This window comes from Tamandua tetradactyla, chromosome 17, assembly GCF_023851605.1.
Source record: "Tamandua tetradactyla isolate mTamTet1 chromosome 17, mTamTet1.pri, whole genome shotgun sequence".
In the NCBI taxonomy this organism is placed as follows: Eukaryota; Metazoa; Chordata; class Mammalia; order Pilosa; family Myrmecophagidae; genus Tamandua; species Tamandua tetradactyla.
The window spans coordinates 47,712,909-47,738,028 of record NC_135343.1 but is presented as its reverse complement, the minus strand read 5'-3'; the positions used below and the strand labels follow the sequence as shown (position 1 = coordinate 47,738,028).

The 25,120-nt window shown below is 45.5% G+C and overlaps 1 protein-coding gene across 1 annotated transcript; it reads right to left on the bottom strand.

Moving 5' to 3' along the window:
* Positions 1-97: 97 nt before the first annotated feature.
* ACTG2 (actin gamma 2, smooth muscle) lies at positions 98-23,819 on the bottom strand. Its single transcript, XM_077134587.1, has 9 exons — positions 23,690-23,819; positions 14,207-14,368; positions 13,280-13,408; positions 9,003-9,113; positions 8,647-8,731; positions 5,979-6,140; positions 4,845-5,036; positions 2,719-2,900; positions 98-319 (listed from the first exon to the last, which is right to left on the bottom strand). Exons 2-9 carry the CDS (start codon positions 14,330-14,332, stop codon positions 176-178), a joined length of 1,131 nt encoding a protein of 376 aa, XP_076990702.1. The 5' UTR covers positions 14,333-14,368; positions 23,690-23,819; the 3' UTR covers positions 98-175.
* Between the last annotated feature and the right edge of the window lie 1,301 nt (positions 23,820-25,120).

Below are 25,120 nucleotides of genomic sequence, written 5' to 3'. Positions count from 1 at the left end.
CCCACAGGGTCATTGTATGGATTCAAAATAATGTATGAAAAGCACTTAGCACAGTATATATGAACTGGCCGGGGAAAAGAGAGGCCATGCAGAGAAGTAAGGCTTGTAGGTTTTAATGTTTTGTGTTTAGTTACAGAGTAGTCTCATGGGGAAGCCAGAGCATCTGTTGTTGACTCTAGAAGCACTTCCTGTGGACAATGGAAGGGCCTGCCTCATCATACTCCGGCTTGCTGATCCACATCTGCTGGAAGGTGGAGAGAGAGGCCAGGATGGAGCCCCCGATCCAGACTGAGTACTTCCGCTCTGGGGGAGCAATGATCTGCAAAGAACACATGCAGTGAATCGTGATCAGTCCCCAAGGTCATAGAGAAGACAGGCCATGATGCTTCCACCACCCCTACCAAGCTGCCCTGGGAAGGGAGAGCCTCCACGATCAGAAGTGAACAGGATTAAAGTCATGGTAGATTAGATTATTGCTCAAAATCTTCACTGCCCTACCCCAACCCCTCTAGAGGAAGAGTGTACTACCCCACCCTGTGACTTTGGACAGGGCTGGGTATTTTCTTTGGCCAATGGGATGTTAGCAGACGTGATTCAAGAAGGGTCTTGAAATGTGCTTGGACAGTTGGGCATGATCTCTTCTGCCTGTACCATCTTCACAAGAACAGCTTCTTCTGAGGAACTGCTGGCCCTTCAGCCTGGGCCCTGTAATGAGTCATGCAGACCTGGCTGGACCTGCAGCTTGAAGCAAAGCTGCCTGGCCAAGCCTGCCTTAAATCAGCTGACTTCCAGCTTACCTACAGGTGTGTGAGAAATAAATGCTAATTGTATCACTGAGATTTCACAGTTGTTTGCTACAAGGCAATAGCTGACCAATACAAACATCAACGTAGGAGCTCTGTTCTGTTCTTGCCTGGAGTTTGGATTCATGGGCAGGTTGGGCTAGGCTTCCTCCTTTCCTGAGTCTAGGCCAATCTATCTAGACTTCACGTTGAACTTCTTCTGTAGCAGCTACTTGCACCTAAGAATTTCTCAAATTCACAAATACATTGTTCATCTTTTCCAATGGGAGTCCCAAGCTTAGCCTTTGGGCTTAAGCTTTGAATCTGGTCATCATGTTAGTGGAAACAACTTTGAACTTCAGCTAAAAGTAGGATCTGGAAGGACTGTTACCCTTGAACTAGTTCCCCAGACTGTAGGAGCTAATAATTCAGTTCTAGAGCAAAGCAGACACTAAATTAATGTTTTTTTTTTTGTCTCCTGAGAGTCTCTCTACATATTTTCTAAATTGCAGAATAAAACGGGTCTTTAGAAATTATTTTATCATTCAGACAGATAAAAGTTACAGAGATACTCCTTGAGCAAATACCTCCAGGCCTGGTAATATACAGACACTCAATAGTTAGCACAGGCCTGTGCTGGAAAGTTTTAACTGTGAGAAAATCTGGCTTGTCTTAGACTGGAGGTCCTAAATCCCAGCTCCACTTCTGCCCCAAATCTCTCCTTCCCTATCCTTAATGCTTGCTACTCCACCATTGTCTTCTCCAATTCCTCTACCCAGCTCTTGCCGTCCAGTTTGGTAAGGGTGTTGCTCATTCCATTTCCCCTGCCTGGAGTGCCCTTTCCTCTCCTCTCGTCTTATTTAGTTTGCCCTTGCATTGGTCATGTCCACTAACTTGATCTTAAACTCCCTGCAGCCAGTACATATTGAAAAGCTCAGGACAGTGCTTCACTGACTGCGTCGTGCATCAAATCACTGGTGTTTGTTTATTGATGTAGGCAATGGAAACCCTAGACCTGTTATTCAGAATCTGGGCGTAAGGAAGGCTAGGTATGATATCCTGACACACAGTCCTGGTAAAAAGCCCCTGTCCTGGGCCTGGCACGATGTTTGCCATATGGCTGCCCCAATGGCCCTGTGGAGAGGAGATGAGCCCACAGGTCCTCACCTGCTTCCTCAGCTGCCCTGGGCTGAGCCTTACCTGTTAGGCAGGGAAAAGGCCTGGAGCAGCCTTCCTTGGTGAAGAAGGTTCTTTAGATCAGGTCTGGCTCCCACAGAGACCAACTTTGTCGCTTTCAATTTATTTATTACTTTATTTCTATTCCCATCTCTTTTTCTAAACTGTTAGCCACCAAGTTCCTGGGAGCCCTAAAAAGGTGTGTATGATTTCTTGGGGACCAGAAACTGGGGGAGAAGTGATAAGACAGGTGGGCTTCCAACCTGTCGAGGCCTAAAGTTGAGACGCCGTGGGGAGGAGGAGGGTAGGAAAGGCAGCTCAGTAGTCAGAGGCTGTCCCGGAATGAAGGACTGTCCCCATGGGTTGGAAGCAGCAGCCAACTGTCCCTCTGGCCATATTTACCCTCTTCGGAGTTTTCACCCCCTTTTTCTTAAAGTTTAAAGATACCATATGCTGCCTCCTTCTTTTCTTCTTCTCCATTTCCCTCTTGATTTCCTTCTGTACCCCATCGATATTTTCTTCATTCCAAGTTCTTTCAATCCCTTCTTGTATGACATCCATGTGACGATGTTTGAGAGCCCGTGTTAAACATGTCTCCGGCCCATCAGTGCCCAGGAGGGGACCTACCCCAGACCAGGAAGACCCTGAACCTAGGAGAGCACCGAGCTACCGGGTCTGTGGCAGCCTGACACCAGGTGTCTCCCAGGTAGCCAGATCTTAGTACCGAGGACAGGGAAGAGGGACCTGGGGCAAGTCTCACCTTGATCTTCATGGTGCTGGGAGCCAGGGCTGTGATCTCCTTCTGCATCCTGTCGGCAATGCCAGGATACATGGTGGTGCCCCCAGAGAGGACATTGTTGGCATAAAGGTCCTTCCGGATGTCAATGTCACACTTCATGATGGAATTGTAGGTGGTTTCATGAATTCCGGCAGACTCCATGCCTGGGGGTGACCACAGTATCTAGTCAACACCCATTGCTTCACGGATCTTCACACCTCCAACTCTTCAAATGATCCTTCTGTCCTTGCAACGTCCCTGGCCCAGACCCTTAGTCACCTCCCAAATGGATCATAAGCTTGTCTCCCCTAAAGCTACTACACTGCCTCTGGCTGCCCCCATTCTGATTATTCTCTTGCACTGTTGCAAGATGCATGTTTCTAAAGGAATGCTTTTATCACGTCATCTTTTCTTTTACAGCTTTCTTGAGATATAATTCACATACCATAAAACTCACCCTTCAAAAATGTACGGTTCAGTGGTTTTTAGTATATTCACAGAATTGTGCAACTATCCCATAATCTAATTTTAGAACATTTTCAATACCCTCCCCGAGTGCCATACCCTTTAGCAGTCCCACCCCAGCTCCTGTCAACCACTCATCTGCTTTCTGACTCTACATTTCTGCCTATTCTGGACATTTCATATAAATGGAATCATACAATATGTGGTCCTTTGTGACTTGCTTCCTTCACTTAGCATAATTTCTTCAAGGTTCATTCATACTGTGGCATGTATCAGTACGTTTTTATTGCCAAATAATAATCCATTGTGTGGCTATACCCATCTTGTCACCTTTGGCCATTCTCTATTGCCTCCAGGCTGCCGTCTAACTCCCTTAGCCGGCCTTCAAGACCTCCTACAGGGAAAGGGCCTGCATGCCAAACTCGCTCGTGCCTGCCTGCCTGGCCTCCCCACCTCAGCCTTTTCTCCCTGCCATAAAATCCCATACCAGAGAGAGGAATCTTGCTACAGCACAAGCCTGACCTTGCTAAAATGTTGCCTAAGAACTTCCTGGGGAGCTCCATGATGGATATAAATAACCCCCACTCTCTCTGTGGTCCATCCCTAGGGACAATCTCCAATCTCCTCTGCATGTAAAATGTGAACCCATGATACATGCATGCGTGCGCGCGCGCGCGCACACACACACACACACACACACACACACACACACACACACACAGAACTCTTCTACTATGGTCCCCCAAATAGAACATGATCTTTCTCACCTCAGTGCATCTGTACATATGGTTCCCTCTGCCTTGTAGGCCTTTCCCACTCTGCACTCCTTCCATCCCCAGACACCAGAAAATGACACCTACTCTTCAAGATAACGCACCTTCAAATGTGCACCTTCTCTAAGACGCCTCCTCTGATGTTTTAGGCCTGTGGCTTATTGTCCAGCTTGCTATATGCTACTTCCTATACTGTATCTAAACATTTGCTTACAAGTCTGTCTCTCCTTAGACACTCCTCCAGAATGCATTGTCCCAGTATTTAATAATTAACTTCTTTAAGACTTGTTTTAACTCTATCTCATCAGCGCTATTATTAATTTCATTTTATAGATGAGAAAATTGAGGTTTGAAGGAGGTAATATGTCCAAGATCATAGGGCTTGGAAGGGCAGAATTGGGACTTTAAACCAGGTCGACCCCAAAGCCCACCCTCTTTCCTGCTACACAATTGGGTCTCTATGACCTAAATGTTAAGTGATCTATTTTTTTTTTAATTATTACATGGGCAGGCACCAGGAATCGAACCTGGGTCTCCGGCATGACAAGTAAGAACTCTGCCTACTAAGCCACCGTGGCCCACCAATGTTAAGTGATCTAGAAATGTCCTGATGTATTCGGTGTATTCATCTCATTTTTAGTTTCATGTTACATTCCCAATTCTGCTTTTACTTTGTCTCAATTGTCTTACTCTTTTATTTAAATTAGATTTTATCTAGTTGTAGCATGAGTTTATTTTTGGCCCTTCCTGGAAAAGTCTTAGGTATGTATAAACAATAAAGTGTCCGTGACTCCTGGTTTCGCCCTTTCTATACCTCACCCCCCCTCCCATCCTGCCCTCCCAGCCAGCGGGGACTGCGGCGGCACTCACCAATGAAGGAAGGCTGGAAGAGGGTTTCAGGGCAACGGAAGCGCTCATTGCCGATGGTGATGACCTGCCCGTCCGGCAGCTCATAGCTCTTCTCCAGGGAGGAAGATGAGGCTGCTGTGGCCATCTCGTTCTCAAAATCCAGGGCCACGTAACACAGCTTCTCCTTGATGTCTCGCACGATTTCTCGCTCAGCTGGAAGGAGTAGCAGTGACAGAAAGTAGATTCTCAGTCCTGTTGGTTTGGTTGCCCCCCCCCTTTTTTCTTTTTCACATGGGCAGGCACCGGGAATCGAACCCAGGTCTTCAGCATGGCAGGCGAGTCTCTGCCTGCTGAGCCACTGTGGCCCGCCCTGGTTGTCCCATTTTGTTCTCTATGAAAAACCCCTCGCATCCACTCTGGGTTCAGGCTTAGGATGATGGCAATTGCCAAAAGAGGGTCAAAGGCTTCTCCACTAATTTTTCCCTTCCTGTTTCTGAAGTGGAAGTTTAAAATCTTGGTATCCAAACACAACTTTGCATGGGCTTTTTCCTTTGTTCACATCTTGCTGCCTGGAAAAAGCTGTGGGTCTTCCTGAGGGGTTTTGCAGGATACATCTCCAGTCTAGATTTGGGCCCCTGTGTTGTGATCTTACAGAATCTAGGAGGGCCCCAATATAAAGACTCCTCTTATCCAGGGTGGGCACTGAGTCCTGGCACCTTCTCCTTAGAAGTTCAGAACTTACTTTTACCATTTGTCCTCAGAGGAACCAAATACCCCCTGAGGTCATGAACTAGGTCTCCCGGGTCTTTCCTCCCATTCAGCTCTGACCCTGGTAAGGGCATGAACAGAGGTACCAGGTTCCTGCGAACCAAAAAGGTACTTAAAGGAGAGTCCTGCTGAACATGGCTTAGAGGGACCAGGTCTGAGCCTTGTTCCACTTCCCAGGGCGTCTTGGTTGAGAACTTTCCTCCTCTAATAGGGCTGCTTTGACTTTCTGGTCTAGTGTAGAAGCCCATCCCAGCTCAGATCATCAGCCCACCCCAAGAACGTCCACGGATACAAGAGCCCCAGAATTCCCAACACTCTTGAAAACTTCGAGTCCTAGATCAGATTTGGTTCTGAGCTCAAAGCAGAATCAGAAAAAGGGCTGAATACCTGTGGTCACAAAGGAATAGCCTCTCTCCGTGAGGATCTTCATGAGGTAGTCCGTGAGGTCGCGGCCAGCCAGGTCAAGACGCATGATGGCATGGGGCAGGGCATAGCCCTCGTAAATGGGGACATTGTGGGTGACGCCGTCCCCTGAATCCAGGACAATACCTAGGGACAGAGGGGACAGGATCTAGGCAAATCCTGTTCTTGTTTTTCATCTCTCTCTTTCTGAGACCACTCACCGAATGACCTTCAGTTACCACATTTTCCTAAAAAATGCTAAGAAAAGTCACCCACCATGAGTATTATCACTCACGTGGGATTAGCATATGTCAATCTTGTCTCCTAAATGAGACTGTAAGATTCTGGGGGGTGGGGCAGGTACAATGTCTCATCTTCTTGTGTCCCTTGAAGTATGTTCACGGTAATGCACACATGTCAATTTGCATTAAATCAAATGCACGTTCTTTAAGTGAGACTGGGTAATTAGTACCTCCTTCAGGCATCAAACTAATATCCACGTACATACAATCAGAATGTGGGAGCAGCCAATTCCAAAATTAACAAAAGTCACTTGAAAATGTAATATCCTCTACTGGCGAAACTTAGTATACATGGGCAGGCACCGGGAATCGAACCCAGGTCCTCTGGCACGGCAGGCAAGCATTCTTACCTGCTGAGCCACCGTGGCCCACTGTTTATTATTTTGAAATTGGCTTTCTTAACATAAGAAATCTCTCTCCATCTAACAGCCACCTCATAATTGATGGGGAAGCAGAACATCACCATTATTATTTAATAGTGTCCCGGATTTTCTAGCCAACGCAACAAGACAGAAAATAGAAATAAGAAGTACTTCTATCAAAAGGAGACAGAATTATTATTATTTGCAGATCACCTGGTTGTATACCTGGAAGACCCAACAGCATCAACTGAGAAACCATTAGAGCTAATTAAATGGTTCTCTAAGATCCAGAGGCAAAATAAGTATTCAGAAACCAGAGGTTTAATCTTGTACAAGGATCTTGATCATAGCATATTTTATAATAGAAAATAAAAATTTTTTATTTAAGGAGACAACTTAAGGATATTCCTTCAGCAATAGAGGAATGATAAAGTAAATAAATAAATTATGCAGCCAGCATATTACTGCTGTGTCGCCATTAAACATGCTGCTCATAACATTAAACTAAGAGCAAAGGGCTGGCTCCAAACCTCCGCAGCGCATGCATTTTCCCATCACTGCCCTCATCACCTCTAGTGACATTATCTTTCCCTTTGGCCTTTCCCCCATGAAACTATTGGCTCCCCAGCGGCAGGATCTGTCTTGGGGATCAGTATATGATAGAGGTTTGGTGCAGTGTTTGCTACAGGGTAGGGAAGAATGGAAAATATTTGATGGATGAATGAATGAATGAATGAATGAGCAATGTCTGTGACAGCCGACAAGTCCCTATTAAACATGACTTTACTGGCGGTGGTGGCAGCAGCAAGTGTTAAGTGAATTATCTACAATGTGATTTTTAAAATCATAAATAATTTTATAAAAAGTGCTTAAATATCCTTTTAGAGATAAATTTTACTATACATACACATATTAGGATATGCAATAAATACTAATACATTTCTAAATCACTTTATTTTGAAGCCTCCTGTTTCCCTGCATGTCTCTTTTTTTTTTTTTTTTTTTTTTTTTTTTTTTTTTTTTTTTTTAAATTTTTTTTTTTTTTTTTTTTTCTTTTTTTTTTTTTTTTTAAAGGAAAGACAGAGAGAAGGAAGGAAGGATAGAAGGAAGGAAGAGAGGAAGAAAGGGAAACATCTTTTTAAACATTTTCTTGTTTTTTATTGTATTTTGTTTCTCCGTTTTCGTTACATGGGCTGGGGCCGGGAATCGAACCGAGGTCCTCCGGCATAGCAGGCAAGCACTTTGCCCGCTGAGCCACCGCGGCCCGCCCCTGCATGTCTCTTAAACCAAGGCCACGTACTTACACATCCACCATCATGGGTTCTGCTGCTGCTGCTTCAGGAGGTAAAAATGTTTTAATAGTGTTGGAATGTGTCCCAGCTCCCAAAATAACTCCTGTGAGGGAAGCAGTCCTCACCTGGAGTACTTAGTATGGTCAATTCATATAAAATAATGTCTAGCGAGTCTTGGCAGCAGCTCAACATTGTGAAGATAGCACTACTAAATTGTAAACTTGAAAGTGGTTACGAAGATTAATTTGAGGTTCTGTAGATATTATCAGAATGGGACTGTACAACACAAAGAATGAACCCTGATGTAAACCATGGACTAGGGTTAATAACATAATTATAATAAGATTGCCTCATCAACTGTAACAAAGGCACCATACTAATGCAAAGTATGAACAGTAGAGAAAACTGAGTGTGTGTAGGGTATATTGGACCTCTGTACTTTCTGCGTGATTTTTCTGTAAACTTACAAATGTGCTAATAAAAAACATTTCCTTTAAATAAATACTTTCTGGCTGTACCTGGTAGGCTCACATCTGCATCCCACATGGGCACTCTTATTTGTTATCCCTAAGCAAGAATTTTCCCTGGAATTTGTCTCTTTGTGCCTTTTAGGCAGGGAAGGAGTCCCTGTGCGGCACCCAGCTTTTCCCTTCCTCTCCCAGATGTCAGAGGAAGGATGGATTACAGGGCTGCTCACCTGTCGTGCGGCCAGAGGCATAGAGGGAAAGCACAGCTTGAATGGCCACGTACATGGCAGGGACGTTGAAGGTTTCAAACATGATCTGGAAGGACAAAGCAGAAAAAAGACCGTTTGGCAAAAAATCATAGCCCCTCTTGGCCTACAGATTTTTTTTTTTAAACTTATGAAGTGCAGGAACTATATCCACTTTCTACTCTTCCTTTACTCCCACCCCCCATAAGGCCTGGCATGGACCACACATGGAGCAGGTCTTTAAAAAATTCTGCTGCATTGATGCATAAATGGAGAAAAGATCAGGCCAAACACCCATGTGGCATTTTTGTGCCAGCATGCAAGTCTTTCTGACTTCTTACCTGGGTCATCTTCTCCCTGTTGGCCTTGGGATTCAAGGGGGCCTCGGTGAGCAGGGTGGGGTGCTCCTCAGGGGCTACCCGCAGCTCATTGTAGAAGGAGTGATGCCAGATCTGGTTGGGACAAAAGTCAAATGAGCCCAGTAAGCTCTCAATGGGCTGGGAAATTCTGATTGGCATGACCTTGTTGAGGGAGGACAGTTACACAGGAGGGGACTGGATCTGGAGAGGAGACCCCTTAGCCCTGGGAATTTCTGATTGACATTTACAGGTGAAATTCCTTCTTAACAGGGTCGCAGGCAGGACTCAGATCATGGACCAGTATACTTCATGTGTTGGTCATCTCCATTTGACTTCGTGCCTTCTTCATTCTTCTACCTTCTTTCCCCTGCTCTGTGTCTTGGGGAGGAGGTAGATAGGCCCCATGGGAAAGCATTACTCAGCATTCCTTGCCTTATGGTTTCTGGTGCTTGGCTGATGGAAGATACCAGCAAAAGACCAGAGAGTGAGAAGAGAGAAAGAGAGCGTTCAGCAACAGTTGTGTCCCTCCATGAGCATGGCTCCTGTCAGGTGATCCCTCTTCCAGGACTCAGCTCTCACTGAGCTCCAGTGACACCATTTCACACACACACAGCCCCTTCCCTACCTCACACCTACAGGCCTAAGAGAGTAACAGCTTCCTGCTGTTGCTAGTACCTGGGTGTCTCAACACTCCTGCCTGGTTGCCTTAATGCTGCGACCCTGACATCCCTTGGGCTCAGTTCTCACTATTCATTATTGGCAGGGCTGGTCCTTTAGAGTAGGGTCTCTGACCTTAGCCCTGCTGACATCTCTGAGTCAGATAATTCCTTGTCTGAGCCTGTCCTGTGCATTTAGGATGTTTAGCAGCATCCCTGGCCTCTGCTCACTAGATGCTAGTAGCACCTCTCCAGTTGTGACATTAAAAATCGTCTCCAGACACAGCCAAATATCCCCTGGGAGACAAAATTGTCCTGCTTGAGAATCATCCTGTTTCAGAGGAAGTTTCCCCTCTCTCCTTAATCACCAGTTCCCTCTTAAGTGATTCAAGACACCCAAGTGGGAGTCTTTATCTCAGAGGGGTTCAGCAAAGACTGGCAGGGACATCGTACTTTGACTTCCACAGAGGTGTGGTACAGGGTCATTTGATTCCAACATACCCATATACTTATGGACCCCCCAGCTTAGAGCTAGGATGATAGCAAGTGTGATACGGATAGATATGAATCAGACATGACCCCCGGTTCCTAGCGTCAAAGTTCAGAGGAAGAGAAAGGCAAAAAACAAAATGCAAACACATTTTGAGTGAAGAAAGAGGCAGGAGCAATGAACTATCCAGGGGATTTTGAGTGGGCCTTGAAGGCAAAAGTTCTCCAGAGGCAGAGCAGGGTATCTGAGGCAGAAGAAACGGCACAAGCAAAGGCCTCTTCTGTGAAAGTTTCATGGGAGACATGCAGGTGGCAACTAGTCTTAACGAGGTGATACCAGTGTTTCTTAAAATAGGTGTACAGACGCCTTATATTAGAATTACCTGGCAAAATGGTGAAAGCTAGGGCTCTAGGCTGTATCCAAGACCTAATGAATTGGAATCTTCTGGTGTTGGACCCAAACATCTGCATTTTATTTCATTTCATTTTTTGGCAGTTTTATAACGTACCTTAATAGTTAAAGATATTGATGGTAAAAAAAATTAGAAGAAAGAATTTTAAGGGAATTAAAATCTCCCATATTTCCATTTCCATCACCTAGTAGCTCTCCTTTTTAGTCTTTTCTCTTTATGTCTTTCTGCCTATTTATTCTTATACTTTTATAGTCAAATTTGCTTCCTGCCACTTTTTAATTCAGATGACAAAAACTCTTTTCACTGTAAATATTTATTTTTAATGTATTGAAGATTTATTTTTAATTCTTACACATTTCATTAAATATGATCACATATTTAACCACATTACCATTCACGGTGTCTTTGATTTTTGTTTATAAATAATCCTGTAGCAGTTATCTTTGTGCAAATTTCATTTTTTGTATTTAGAAGGTTTTCCAAAGAAAAGAATTCTAGAAGTAGAATTGCTGGGATAATGGGCAAGGAAATTGGAAGACTTTTTGATTTCTATTATCAACAAAGAAGATAAATTGACTTTTATTCCCAAATAAGAAAGTAGCTATTACCATACCCTTATCTGCATTTGGTGTGCTCATTCATAAAAATATGAAATCATTTGATAGGTAAAAATGCATCTAGCTGTTTTAATTAAAACTTTTAAAATTTGTGTCAAAGGAGTTTAAACTTTTCACATTTGCAACCTTTTATAATTTCTAGTTGGCACAATGTTTGAATCCTTTGTTCCTTTATCTGGGAGGGACTTTTGTGTTTTTAATATCAATTTGTATTAGCTGTTTATATTAACCTTTTACTGCACTTACTGTGAATCTTTTTTTTTTTTGCAATTTGTTGTATGCTTTTTAAATTTGGTTTTATTTTTAGCATACTAGAAATTATGATTTTCAAGAAGTCAAATTTTTTCCTTTATGACTTCTTTCACCAGAAAATTTTTAAATATTCACACTTAACTTTTTTCTTTATCATTTGAATTTACATATTCGACTTTTATACTGACCTGATATGTTTTTCATGAAATATTATGAAGACAGGATATAAACAAGGATTCCCTATCCTCTGAAATAATTTATCAGTTGTCCCAGAATAATTCACTGAATAATTGTTTTTCCCCTCTTGCTCTGGAAGTTTCCTTTATCATGTATTTCCGCTTTACCTTTGTGTTGGTACCAAATTGTTTTAAGTTTTACGTTAAATTTTAACATCTGGATAAGGCAAAGTCTCCCCTCATAACTTTTCTTATTCATTTTGTTCTTATAAATTTTGCCTATTTTATGATTTTATTTTGTTGCTTCAGGATTATTTTGCCTAATTACAAATTGAAAAGATTTTTATTGAAATGGCAAAGAACATACAACGTAATTCAAAATATTTACCCCCTTTGTTTTCCTTTTAAGGCACATGATATATACTTGGGGTTTCTTTAGGGTTCATACATTGTTACTACTGTGAGTAAGGTATTTCATCTATTATGTTATTTAATTAGATATTGTTAGAAAAATACTAATAATATATGTCACTTATTGAGCACTTAGGCCAGTATAATTTGGGGTTATACTAAATATTCACCTACCTCTATCTTCAAAGCAACTACACGAAGAAAGTATTATTAGCTCCACTTCACAAATGAGGCAACCGAGGCTCTTTAGATAGTTTAATGAACTTGCCCAAAGTTGAAATTATTAAATCACCCAGATCCCTCTGCCACTGATTCCAAAGCTCTTACCCACTCCTCTGTGTGATGTGAAAACAATTGCATTTTATGTATTTATTTCATACCCAGAGTGACTGAATCCAGGATTAGGAGAAAAGTAGACAGGAATTACATATTTCAAATTGGCATTCTTTATTCCTGGTTGTAGGGTTTATCTCTTCAGTAAACCCTCTATTACAATCCAAAGACAGGCATGGCAGAAATAAGAACTCTCAAAAAACTTCCAGCAGAATATATCAAAAGAATATTTGAAGAGTTCTATCAGCACTTTTGTAGACACTATTTTGTTTATTGCAAACTCTATCATTTAAAAATTGACCCTCACCCACATTTTCTTAGGCAAAAAAATGTTTCTAGAAATTTCTACTTAAAATTTTCGTTAGATAATCATCATAATGATAAGGCACCAATGCACCAATGTGAGGTCATGACAGGGAAATTAGAAGGGAGAGAGAGGTTATTCGCCTCTCTGGAAGCAGCAGCAGCCTCTGAAAGAAGCTCCCTTCGGGGACTGTCATGCAGGCTGCAGTAGGATGAGCTCTGGGTGTACTGCATGAAAGGATGAAGCTGGGAATTAGGCAGGGCCAGGTCCTTATCAGATGCCATGACAGGGAGCTAGAAACCTCTTGCTGGCTAATAAGGAGTTACTGAAGATTCCTGAGGAGGTAAGTGGCATGATCTGATCTGTTTTTAGAAAGACACACCTTGTAGCCATGGGGAGAGTTAACTCGGTGGGTGAGGGCAGGAGACAGGGAAATCAGCTAGGAAGACCTTGCAATAGTCCAGGTGAGTGATGCAGGAAATGGCCACGGGTATAGAAAGAAAGGGAAGAGGTGAGAATCATTTTAGATTCTCAGCGGCCTGTGGGACCTGAGGGTCATGGCGTACTGTCACTGAAAGAATCACATGTAAAGGGAAGTCCACCGGTACCTTCTCCATGTCATCCCAGTTGGTGATGATGCCGTGTTCGATGGGGTATTTGAGAGTGAGGATCCCACGTTTGCTCTGAGCCTCGTCCCCCACATAGCTGTCCTTCTGGCCCATCCCCACCATCACGCCCTACAAAGGGAAGGAAAGAGAAGGGAATTTGCCAGGAGCTCCACACAGAGGGATTCAGGTCTGGGGAAGTCTCTGAAGTGGGATGAAGATGGAAGAAGATCACTTCTTCCCCTGGAAATGTAACCACTGGGGGTAAAGATAGGGCAGATACCTGTGAATGTGGAGAAGACAGGACAGAAGGAGGAGGATTTCTTGCGAGCTGGTCTCTATTCTCTTCTCTGTGTCACTGTCATTTTCACAGTGTCCATAGTTTTCTTCCCTCACCTTCACACACATACGGTTTCACCTGCCTCAAATACCCTATGCTTGCACAATTGCATCTACAAATCTTTGCTTGTGCTCTTCCTTCATCTGTTGAACACCTCCTTCCAGTCAGTTATCCTTTTTCCATGAAGCCCTTCCCTTCCCTAATTCCTCCGTTCTGATTTAATCTCCCTCTCTTGTATTCCCCTGGTAAAATACATTACAGCTCACGGTCTCAAGTTAGTTCTGTGGTTACACTTCGTGAAGTGTAAATTTCTTAAAGGCAAGGGGCCTTTAAGGTTTCCTTAAAAAAAGGTTTCCTCCAAATCTAGCAACTCCAATGACGTAAGCCAGACATAATACTGGATTTGTGTGCCTGGCGGATATTGGTTTTAGTCCTGCATATCCCTATGCAAAGGGTCCTGGTTGATTAGTTCAATAGAAGAAAGCTCCCCAATCCTGCTCCCACCACACACACACAGAACTCAGCGTAGTCTCCGGGACACTAGGCTCACTCTTAGTGGCTCAAGGCCTGGGGTCCAGACGTGCACACACCTGGTGGCGGGGGCGGCCCACAATGGAGGGGAAGACAGCCCGGGGGGCATCGTCACCCGCGAAGCCGGCCTTGCACAGGCCAGAGCCGTTGTCACACACGAGCGCGGTGGTCTCTTCTTCACACATGGCAAGTGTAGCTGAGCAAGCTGGGGGCTGGAGCACCTTAGGGTTTGGGAGAGAAGAGCACTCGTCAGCCGTTTGTCAAAATCACCTTGGACACAGTCTTGACTTTGGGGCCAATAGGTGTTGGCAAAGGTGTGGGGAAACTGGTGCTCTTGAACTAGAGAAACACACAAATGCACAATTTAGAGCTATCCAGATGCCAGAATTAGGGAATTTGTCTTTTCCAGTTGAGAGAGGGTCAGGTAGATCTATACGGACTAACGTGGATGGATTTCTAAAACATTCTGCTAAGTGAACAAAAGCAAGTTTCAAAATAGGATGGTGTAACTTAAAACCAATTAGGTGAATTCCCTTTAATGCACAAAACAATATCACATATTTTCCATGATTCTATTTGTGATTATAAACACAACAAAGGTTTTGAAACATCAGTCACCAAATGGGTCAAAGCAATTACCTCTGAGGATGGGGAAGAAGCATGGGATAAGAGGCGGCAGATTTACATCTACAATGTTTACAGTTTTCACAGGGACATAGTAGTCACAGTGTGGTAATTAGCTTCAGTTGTCAACTTGGCCAGGTGAAGGTGCCTAGATCTATTGCTGTGGACATGAGTCAATGGTACGCGAACCTCATCTGTTGCTGATTACATCTGCAGTCAGCTAGGAGGCGTGTCTGCTGCAATGAATGATGTTTGACTTAATTGGCTGGTGCTTAAATGAGAGAGCACAACATAGCACAGCCCAAGCAGCTCAGCATACCTCATCTCAGCACTTGCAGCTCAGCCCAGGCTTTTGGACATTCAGAAAGAAATCACCCCGGGGAAAGCTGTTGAAACCCAGAGGCCTGGAGAGAAGACCAGCAGAGATGGCCCTGTGCCTTCCCACGTAAGAAAGAATTTCAGTTGAAAGTTAGCTGCCTTTCCTCTGAAGAACTAACGAAATAAATCCCCTTTTATTAAAAGCCAATCCGTCTCTGGTGTGTTGCATTCTGGCAGCTAGCAAACTAGAACACACAGGTAATAGATGTCAATAACCATTGACTAAGGAAAAAAAAGGAAGCCGTCGCAATAGGTGAAATGTGCAGTCCTAAAAGCAGAGGCCGGTGAAGAGGAAGGAGCAGCCTGAGAGGAACAAGGAGGCAGGGACTTCATGACGGAACTCTGCCAGCTGCTGCCACACTTGATGGAAAAAAAATAGAGAATTCCTTTTAATTAGGACAGCTGTAAAGTGAAGACGGAAGTAGTTTTTCTAACATCTGCTGCAGGTCTTTTGTTTGTTTGCTTGAGTTAAAAGACAAACATCTGACCAGTTCTTGGCATGTGGTGATACAGGAGAAATCCACAGAAGCTCAGGAGATGGTGAGAGGACAGCCTGAGAGCCTGGGTGGGGCAAGTGGAAGTGGGGCTGGTCCTGGTGCTGGCGTGGGGACGAGCAGAGAGGCACAAGTGCTGCAGAGCAGGCGGCTGCAGAGGTGGTAGGCCTGGCCATGCACCCCTGGGAATGGACAACCACAGGTGGTCTTAAGGGGCAAGGAGGGGAAAGAGAAAAGGGCTACAGAAACCTGTAATGGTGGCCCCACCTGGTCTTGTGTCCAAGATAGAGAGGGAAGACCACGACCAAAGCAAAGACGAGACTGTGCCACAGGCCTGTGAACGCAGGGTTAGAACAGCTAAGGCAGGCAATGAGCAAAAGCTTATTAGCATCATTTTAAGGCTAAAAGAAAGCCCCCATTCTGTTCTGTTAAAGCAGGAAGCACAATAGGGGAGAGGCAAGACTCTCAGCATCCGGCTTAGCTTCTGCCCCCTCCACCCTGGTCCCCCCGGCCAAAGAGCTCAAGTCCCAGCGCTTAAACTGCCCTCCAGGCTCAGCAGATCTGACCCCTGTCCACAAAGTCTGCGTCCCTCTCGCTTCTCTTAGCCAGCACCCCCTGGCTTTGTGGAGTGTCTTTCTGTTCTCTGTGCTGCATCTTTTCTTCTGCTTCGGGACCTTTAGATGCGGGGCCTGGAACCCACGTCCCTGACCTGTTTGCTACGTTATCTGTGATCACCGGCCTGGCCTCTGCTTCCACGGTGCCAGTCTCTGTCAGTCCTCTTCTTTGCTCCTGCAGCACCTTGAACTTCTCTTGCCAGCACAGTGATCACCTCTGCTCGTCTGGAGCTCCAGGAAGGCAGGGGCTGGGTCCCTTTTGTTCCCCTGCCTAATACAATTCCTGCCCCAGAAAAAGCTCTTTATAAGCACCTATTATCAAGCTGAATGAGTGGGGTAGTGCAAGGGTAGTTCAGTGGTAGAATTCTCACCTGCTGTGCGGGAGAACCGGTTTGATTTCCAGCCCGTGCGCCCTCCCCCACCCCACAAAAAACCACAATGTCGTGAACAAAATTCCCTAAGATATACATATTAGCCTCTGTGTGTGTAAGTATATAGAAAAATATATATGTAGGGAGACAAAAAGATGAATGAGTGAATGAACACACAGATGTTCAGGAGAAGGGTTTTTAGAATAAAAAAGGCAGAACAGATATCAGCAAAAGGAAATCAAGGCCTGACAGGGGTTGGAGAGTGAGGGAAAGTACCTCCCAATTAAAACAATATTTTCTCTGAGTCGGAACTGTTCCTGGATTGCAAAGAAGATGCCTAACCCCCACCATATTGAAAGAATAGAGAATTGGAGAGATGGAAGAAGGATGAAGATGAGCAACAGTTGTTCCAACGTTCAAGCAGGGAAAGAAGGCAGATTCCTAAAGCCCCAGATAATCTTGATATGTAAATTGGGCAAGATTACAGAAGGGGTTATTAAAGGCGTGAGGATGTGGTGTGTGTGCATATATCTGTGTGGTAATATTCAGGGAGAGAAGCAGTGATCTTTCATAATTGGTAAAGGTTTACCAAGAACAAATGTTATTAAAGTAATAGTCCTCTCTTTTTTCCCGGGAGTGCCAGGCTGGGAAGCCAGGGGTTAGGTGGGAAACTTTAGTTGAACTTCAGCATGGCATCTGACAAGGTCTCCCATGATATCCCTATTAACAAAGCCCTGTGGGCTGAGCAATAATATAATTAGGCATCTTGATAACAACCCGAGTTACTGTAACTGAAAGGCATTAATGAAAGGATCAGTGTGAACTGGAGATAGTGATACGCGCCACTCTTGGTCCTTTCTTACGTAACATTCTAATGAAAGAGTTGGATGAAAATATAGAACACACGCCGGTCAAATTTCCAGATAAAAAGAACCAAGGGAAAGAGTAATACTAAATATGTTGGACAGAAGAATCGAAATCCCAGAAGATTTAAAAGGCAGAGTGAAGAAGCTGTATTAAAGAAAATTAAACTTAATAGGATAAATATGAGGCTCTGCTTTGTGAATCTAAATAACTGAACTGAGAAAGCTTGTGGTCAGCATCTGTAGGCACAGCCTGGGGTCTTCTGACAGAAGTGCAGTGTAGCCGGGGTAAAAGCTGGCCACACACCCGGCTGGGGAACCATGGCCAGTTCTTGGGGTCACCCTTGCTGGTAAAGATGTAAGGAAATGGGCTAGCGTTTGCTGCCGGCGAGTATAAAATTATATTATTCTTTTGAAGGGGAACTTGAAAATACTTATCGAGACTTAAAAAAATGTACATGTCTTTTGACTCAGCAAAAGCATTTCTAGGAATTTATCCTCGGGAATCTCATTGATGAGTGCAACGATTTGGCCAAGAAACTGTTTTATCACAGCTTTGTTTAAAATGGCCAACACTGGATACAACCTTAATTAAAAAAAAAAGTTATTGAAGAATAAATAAATTGGTTTGCAAGCCAATGGCCAGAAACTTCCTTACAAAGGAAACAGCGGAATAGTGAATGCAACAGAAAAGGTGGAAGTAGTTTTGGGAGGCAGAAAAAACAGCAGGATGTCCACTACTTTCATTTTTGGTAACAATACATTTTTTACTTTAAAACTCTGGGGCCCCTCACATATATTATCTGTTTAATTCTCCCAAGAGGCCCTGAGAAAAGATATTTTAATTCCCATTTTATAAATTTAGCAACCAAGGCTCAGACTGGCCCTGGCAATATGGGATCAACATTGCCATCCTTACCAAAAGGGGGGAGAGAAGTTAACAAATAAGTTATCAGTGGCTGAGAGAGCTCAAATAGTCGAGAGGCTACTCTGGAGGTCACTCTTACCCAGCTTCAGTTAGACACTGCTACCTATCATAACTTGCCAAACCCCAACAATAGCTAGAGTGTAATATAAGATTCTGCAAAGATTCCATGTACTAGGGTATTTTTCCAGAAACCTACAACCTCCAGATGGGTCCTGAAATCCAGAGGTGCCAGCCTTTCCAGAATATCTCTCCTCATATCCTCTATTATTGACAGCTCCTTCCCACATGAAAAAGTTAGAATGGGCATAGCCCAAATACCCCTAAAGAGTGGGAGAAAGAACAAAGGTGGTGGTGGAGTTATACAGAGAAGGTAGGGTTTAACAAATGAGTATGATTGCTGAATCTGTATATTGGTATTTCATTTAGTCTCCAGTACCTTAGAGCAGCTAGAAGTAAAAACCTGAAATTGTGGAACTGTAACCTATATGGGACTCTGAGATCTGTTCTACAATTAACTGCTGCAATGTACTTTGAAATTAATTGCTTTTTTGTATATATGTTATTTTGCACAAAAAAGAAAAAAAAGAGGAGGAGTGTAATGGAGAAGATAGGATTTAACAAATGAGTATGAAAGCTGAATCAATATATTGATATTTTTTATATATCCAGTATCTTGGAACAGCTAGAAGAAAAAATGAAAAATCGTGGAACTGAAACCCACACCAAACTTTAAAAGCTGTTCTATAACTACTTGTTAAAATGTACTTGGAAATTTATTGCTTTCTGCATGTATGTTATAGTTCACAATAAAAAAAGAGAGAAACCAAGGCTCAGAAAAGTTAAAGAACTTAGCCTGGCCAGTGAATGGCAGGGCTGGCATTAACCCAGGACAGGTTCCAAAACCTGAGTGTGCGCCTTCCTCTCTGCTTTAGTGAAGCCGTCATAACTTCTCCATGTTTGGTATTTCTGCTTCTGCCTGCCTGTCTCTCTAGGGCTGATGGCAGCCAAAGCCCTAAAACAAAAGAGTCTGTGTTCTATCTCTGTCAGACTCTGAGATCCTCTTATGCCAGGACTGTGTCTGGATTTATATTTATAGCCCCAAATTTAGTACATAGAAGCTGCTCAATGAATGTTTCATGAAAATCCCACCACCTGAGTGACCACCTCAGGGTCTGCTCTGCCCTTGGGACCCCCCAGAGTTCCCACGGTCCCGTCTCACAACAGCATGTCACTCAGGCCTGATTTAGAACCACCTCAGGCCAGTTTTCTCTTTGCAAGATGGTCAGCAGTTACACTTCTCTATTTTAGCAGATGGTCCACCTTGGGTGGGGGAAACCTAAAAACCTGGAAGGTAGCCGAGAGTCAAAGCCACACATAAGTTACTGTCATGCTCTACTGTCCCCCTCCACATCCCCCCCCCCCCCCCCCCCCCCCGCCTTGTGCAATTTATAGGTCAAGTCTGGCTGGCTCTTCAGTGAACGCTTTTGTGTCTGCCCTGGACTTCCCCACACAGCAGAGCAGCCGCTGAAACAAGCCGCTGAAACAAGCCACAAAGTGACTTCAAGCTTTCAACACCACCATTCCACAGCACTTGTGCTTCAAAATCTGCATTTCTGAAGGCAGAACTGAACAAGAAGTGAGGGAGCTGAAGGCAGGTTTAGGGCTGTCAACCTAGAGTCAAGACTTAGCCAGGCCTCACACTACCTTGGGAAAAAGGATCTTACCAGGGAGCCAGACTTCCCTGGAACGCCTCTGCTAGGAGAAATTCTAGACCTTTCTCAGCTGCTTTCTGGTAATTTGTGGCTAGACTTAGCTTGTCAGCTGAACAGAGCCAAAGTCGCTGTGGTTTCCCGGGGTCACAGCTGCTTTGAGCTCGTGGAAAGCTGAGCGAATTGTTCTGGCATTTTCAGCACGTACTACATCTGGGCTTCATTGAGGATTTCACAGATTTGGAAACACAGCTTTTATTCCTCTCCTAACCCACTCCTCCAAAGGTGGCCCCAAACCAAAGAGAATTTGTTCATTCATTCGTCTCCCTGGTCATCAGTCCCAACTATGAGAACAGAGGCATGACAACCCACCCTCCCTGTCACCCTGCGGGAGGCAAGATTTGGCCTCAGAGTTCCCCTCACCCCTCCTTTCTTTGCCCCTCTCCTCCCTCCTGGACCCCCTTCCCACGGCTCCATACCATGTGTTCCTCTCTGGCCCTCAGTTTCCTCCATTACAAAATGCAAATGGAAACGTCTATCTCACTGGATGATGGATCAGATGAAATGACGGAAATGCAAGCAAGTAGTTACAGACCGTAAATCAGGGTCAGCAAACTAAGGCTGTACAACCCGAGAGCTAAGAATGGTTTTTACACCTTCAAATGGTTGAAAAGAGCAAAAGAAGGAGAATATTCCATGACCCATTAAAGTTATATGAAATTCAAATTGTCCATAAATAAAATTTTATTGGAGCCCAGTCACCTTCATTCGTGTATGTGATGGCTGGGCTTCTGTCACTGCTCTCGCTTCAAACACGAAGTCGGAAATCAAGTGGTTTTAACAGAGACCATATGACCCGCAAAGCCTAATATATTTATTATCTGGCCCTTTACAGAAAAAGCTTGCCAACCCCTGTTGCAAAGGGCTGCACAAATAATAATTCTTATTAACTCTCTCACTCTTTCTTCCCCGTCAAAAGTTGCTCCCAGGACGAAGTCTGTCATATTGGAAGGGATCAAACAATCCACTTCACATATCAATGACAAGGTTGAATTTATGCCAGTTTCCAAAGACATCTGCATTTGAATGGAAAGTTTCAGCCCTAAAAGAAAAGCCTCTCACATGTAAAATTTCAACCAATAGCAGGCGGAACAGTTTTGGGCGAGGGCTTCAAAGGCGTGCAAGCACCTGCCTCGCTACTATTACCTGCGCACAGACACACGATCAGAAAAACCAGTCAGAGAGAAATAATTTCATGTAAAACACCAACACGGTGGAAAATTCTAGCAGCATCTCTAGTTAAATTCAGGTTATCCTCACTTGGCTCGTGTACAGTAATTAAATAAAGAACAATTTCTGGCTAGAATATCTGTGAACCTCAGGAATCTGCTGCCTGGGTACCTGCTTCCTGGCTAGGACCCCAGCACCTCCTTCACTGGCATCTCCAACCCAGCCCCATCTCCTGAGCTCCAGACGCAGACAACCATCTTTACCCCTACCTTTGGCACCTCAACCCCTCCCCTCCAGAATTGCTCTCCTCCTCGCCCTTCCTTAATTGGCTCTGGCTCCCACCCTGAGTCTAAGAGACTAGCACCAGCACCCTCCCCCTTCCCTCCCAACCAATCGCCACATCCCTTTAATTCTCCTTCCGCTGCCATCCTACTCCACCAACTCTGGACCCCTGTGTGCTGCAGTGGTGGGCTTGCCCTTTACTAGCCCATGCTCCTCACAGCTGCCAGAGTCCTTTCTAAGGGCACTTCTCTTGTCATCTCTCTCTGGGTTAAAACACTTCATGGTCCCCCATTGCCCATTTCTTTAGTTTCACATAATCTGATCTTGCCCGCTCCTGATTTTAGCATTCCCTGATTCTTGCTTTGCTTTCTAAATTCATGGAGCTGAACCGCTTGAAGAGTCCCCAAAACAATGCTTCACTGTTGCCGGGACAATCCCCATTTCAAGGATCCTACTCAGGTACCCCTTCCCCCAGGAAGTCTTCCCTGATATCCCCTGGGCTGAGTAAGGGCTTTCCTGGACTCTACCTCTTTCACACACTTAACTACTCCAGGGTTCTCATCTGTTTATCTGTCCCTCCCCATGACTCTTTACACTGTTCCTAAGGAGCAGGGATAGTGCCTGGCACATGAGTGTGCAATAAATGTTAGTGGCATGAATAAAGAGAAGGAGGAAAGAAATCTCACCCCAAGGCCATGATATCATGCTGCCGGATGGTTTTCCAGGCCTGGCATGTAGAACTCCACTGTGCATTGCGGCTTCTCCTGCACCCACCCATCCCGGGCACAGGAAGCTCTGCTTCTTTCCAACCTGAGTGCTAACCCAAAAGCCCAAACCCACATCCAAATAATAAAAGCAAACATTAGAGCCTCCCTATACAAAAATGTGGTCCCCAACCAGCAGTCTCAACACCACTCCATTGCTTAGTAGGAATGCAAATTATGAGGCCCCACCACAGCTGGCTGAGTCAGAAAGCAGGAGGGGGTGTAGGGCAACCCATGTTTTAACAAACCCTCCAGATGACCACGAGCTCATAGGGCTGGGCATTTTACTTGCATTATCTCATGTAATCCTGGGTGGGCATCACTGCCTAGTAGGTATCGTGGCTAGTTTCTCCATTTTACAGATGAGGAAATTCAGGACAGCTATTTTGCCAGCTGGCCTAAGCCACTCAGTGACTTCAGTAGCCAGGCAACCTGCTGCCAAGCCCTGCACCAGGACACCAGGCTGCTAGAGCTGTAAAGGGATGCTACAGACGCTCTCGGCCTCATCGTCCTCTTATCCCTGCCTGTGCATCTGTGTGTGTGCTGGGGGGATGATGGCACTGTGCGGCAGAGAGGGTGGTTCACAGTTGGGTGTGTGCCTTTGGACGAGCTAATTAACCTCTCCAGCCCCCAGTGTCCACATCAGAGGAGAATGAGTTAGATGGCTCCCAAATACCTCCTAGGCCCAAACCTCATGGTGCCACAGGACACCAGCACCCCACCCACCCCAGGACTTCCCCCAGACCCAATGACCCAAAACCAGACTGGAGGTTGAGAACATGCTCCATTCACCTCAGCCAAGCATGTGTCAGAGGACAGAGAAACCGCATGGAGGCTGAAGAAAATACACTCGCGCCCCCAACCCAGACATCTCCTGGCCACTGGGACCCTGTTTATCTTTGATTTCAACACCTGAGAAGAAGCTGTTATTCTGCAAAGCATCTGCCCTCAAACTGCCTCCCAGACACTGTGGCCCATGACAGAGGGCTTCTTCCTTCAGGTCTAGAGTGAAATTCTGCAGGGGTCCTGGTGAGCTGGGCAAGAAGAGGAGGCAGGCGTTGGAGGCCACTAGCTACTCAATTCAGGGAAGGCAGCACGGTCCCCCTGCCTCAGGATTAACCCACAGCCCAAAATGCTTCTTCCCAGCAGCAGTGAGCCTGCAGGGCCCTGACGTGTGACCCGCACCAGCGTCACCAAAGCCAGGCCAATCTGGTGGCGCCTCCTGCACCCAGGGGGCCAAGCAGCCCCAGAAAGGAAAAGGAGGCAGGCGCCTCGCAGAACTCACCGAGGGTAAAGGAGGTCCTTCTCCCAGTGACCGGGTGCTGCTGTGGCTTTGGGATAAATACCACAGCAATATAAAACCCCAGAGGCGGATCTTCTTTAAACAGAGTCCCTAAAAAGGCCAGCTGACGGTGTGTTAGCAATATGACCATATAAGGTGGTTTTTTCAATAAATCGGCCTTGGGGTGGGGGTGGGAAAGGGTTGGGTGGAGGGAATTATCATTTGAAAAATGTATGCAAAACGACTCAGTGGCAGCAGCCCCGGTGCTGGCGGATTTGTTCCTTTTATGCTGCACTTGCATAAACAAAACTCACACCAGGCCTTATAAGCTGCCCAAAGCGAGGCCAGATGAAGCTGGGCGCCTGCAGAGAGAACCATACCAAGAATGGCAGTGGGCCTCCTCCCTCCACACCCCCTCTGCCCGCCCTGCGGCCTGCCGTCCCCCTGGAACCCATCCCCCCGCGTCAGGACTGCCTGGGACACCTGTGCAGTGTCCCCAAAGTGGGTATGACCATGCCTTGTCCGGTGCAAGCCCAGGACAGCTAAAAGCCAGAGGCAAAGTCCATCCAGGCCTGGGAAAGAAATCCTGGGGGCCCCTCCTTACCTGCCACCCTCAGCACCAGCCTCTGACCCCAGTTTGAGTGATCTGGGGTCCCCAAGGCACCTGAAGCCTTCTTGTGTACCCTCTCTCCTACCTCTCTGCTTTCTTACTGCATTCCCACTCCTGGTCTAAATATTGGGAGTGACAGAGCAAGGGGCCTGCCTCACCCGCCTAGGGAATCCCCCCAGCCCCGCCGTTCTATCTCTTCTCTTCCTCGTCTATGCACTCTGCCTGCCTGGCTGCTCCATTTTCCACAGCACAGCCACCCATTCTGTGGCAACTACTTTCACCTCCATGTTGCCTTGATCCCAACATCTCACACCTGTTCCAGACCCAAATTACCAATGACCTCCTGGACCCCAGGGCCCCACAAACTCAGCCTGTCTAAAATCGAACCCTTTTCCCCTATCTTCAAAGGTGCCATGCCTCCTGGGCTCCCTGCCTTAGAGAATGCCACCGCTATCCCATCAGACCTAAAAGCTTGAAAGCTGGAGGCATTCGAGACTCCTCTCTCTTCCTCATGCCCCCACAACACCCTAGGCACTCTTTGCTGGGGTCTCTCTCCCACTCCAATCCCCCCAGAAATGCCTCTCAGCTCTAGGGTACCCTTCCCTCCCCTCTGGGCCTGTGTCCCTCCAGGCTCGGTCACCTCTGGCCAGTTTCCCCATCAGCCTTCCCAGCTCCGCCCCATCTTCAAACCAGCAGTTCCCAGAGGGTGGATGCCAGGTAGAGGCACAGGATGGTATCTTCTGCATTACCTGGGAACCACGGTAGAAATGTGGATGCAAACTGACTGAATCAGAAACTTTGGGAGGAAGGCTCAGCTGTCAGTG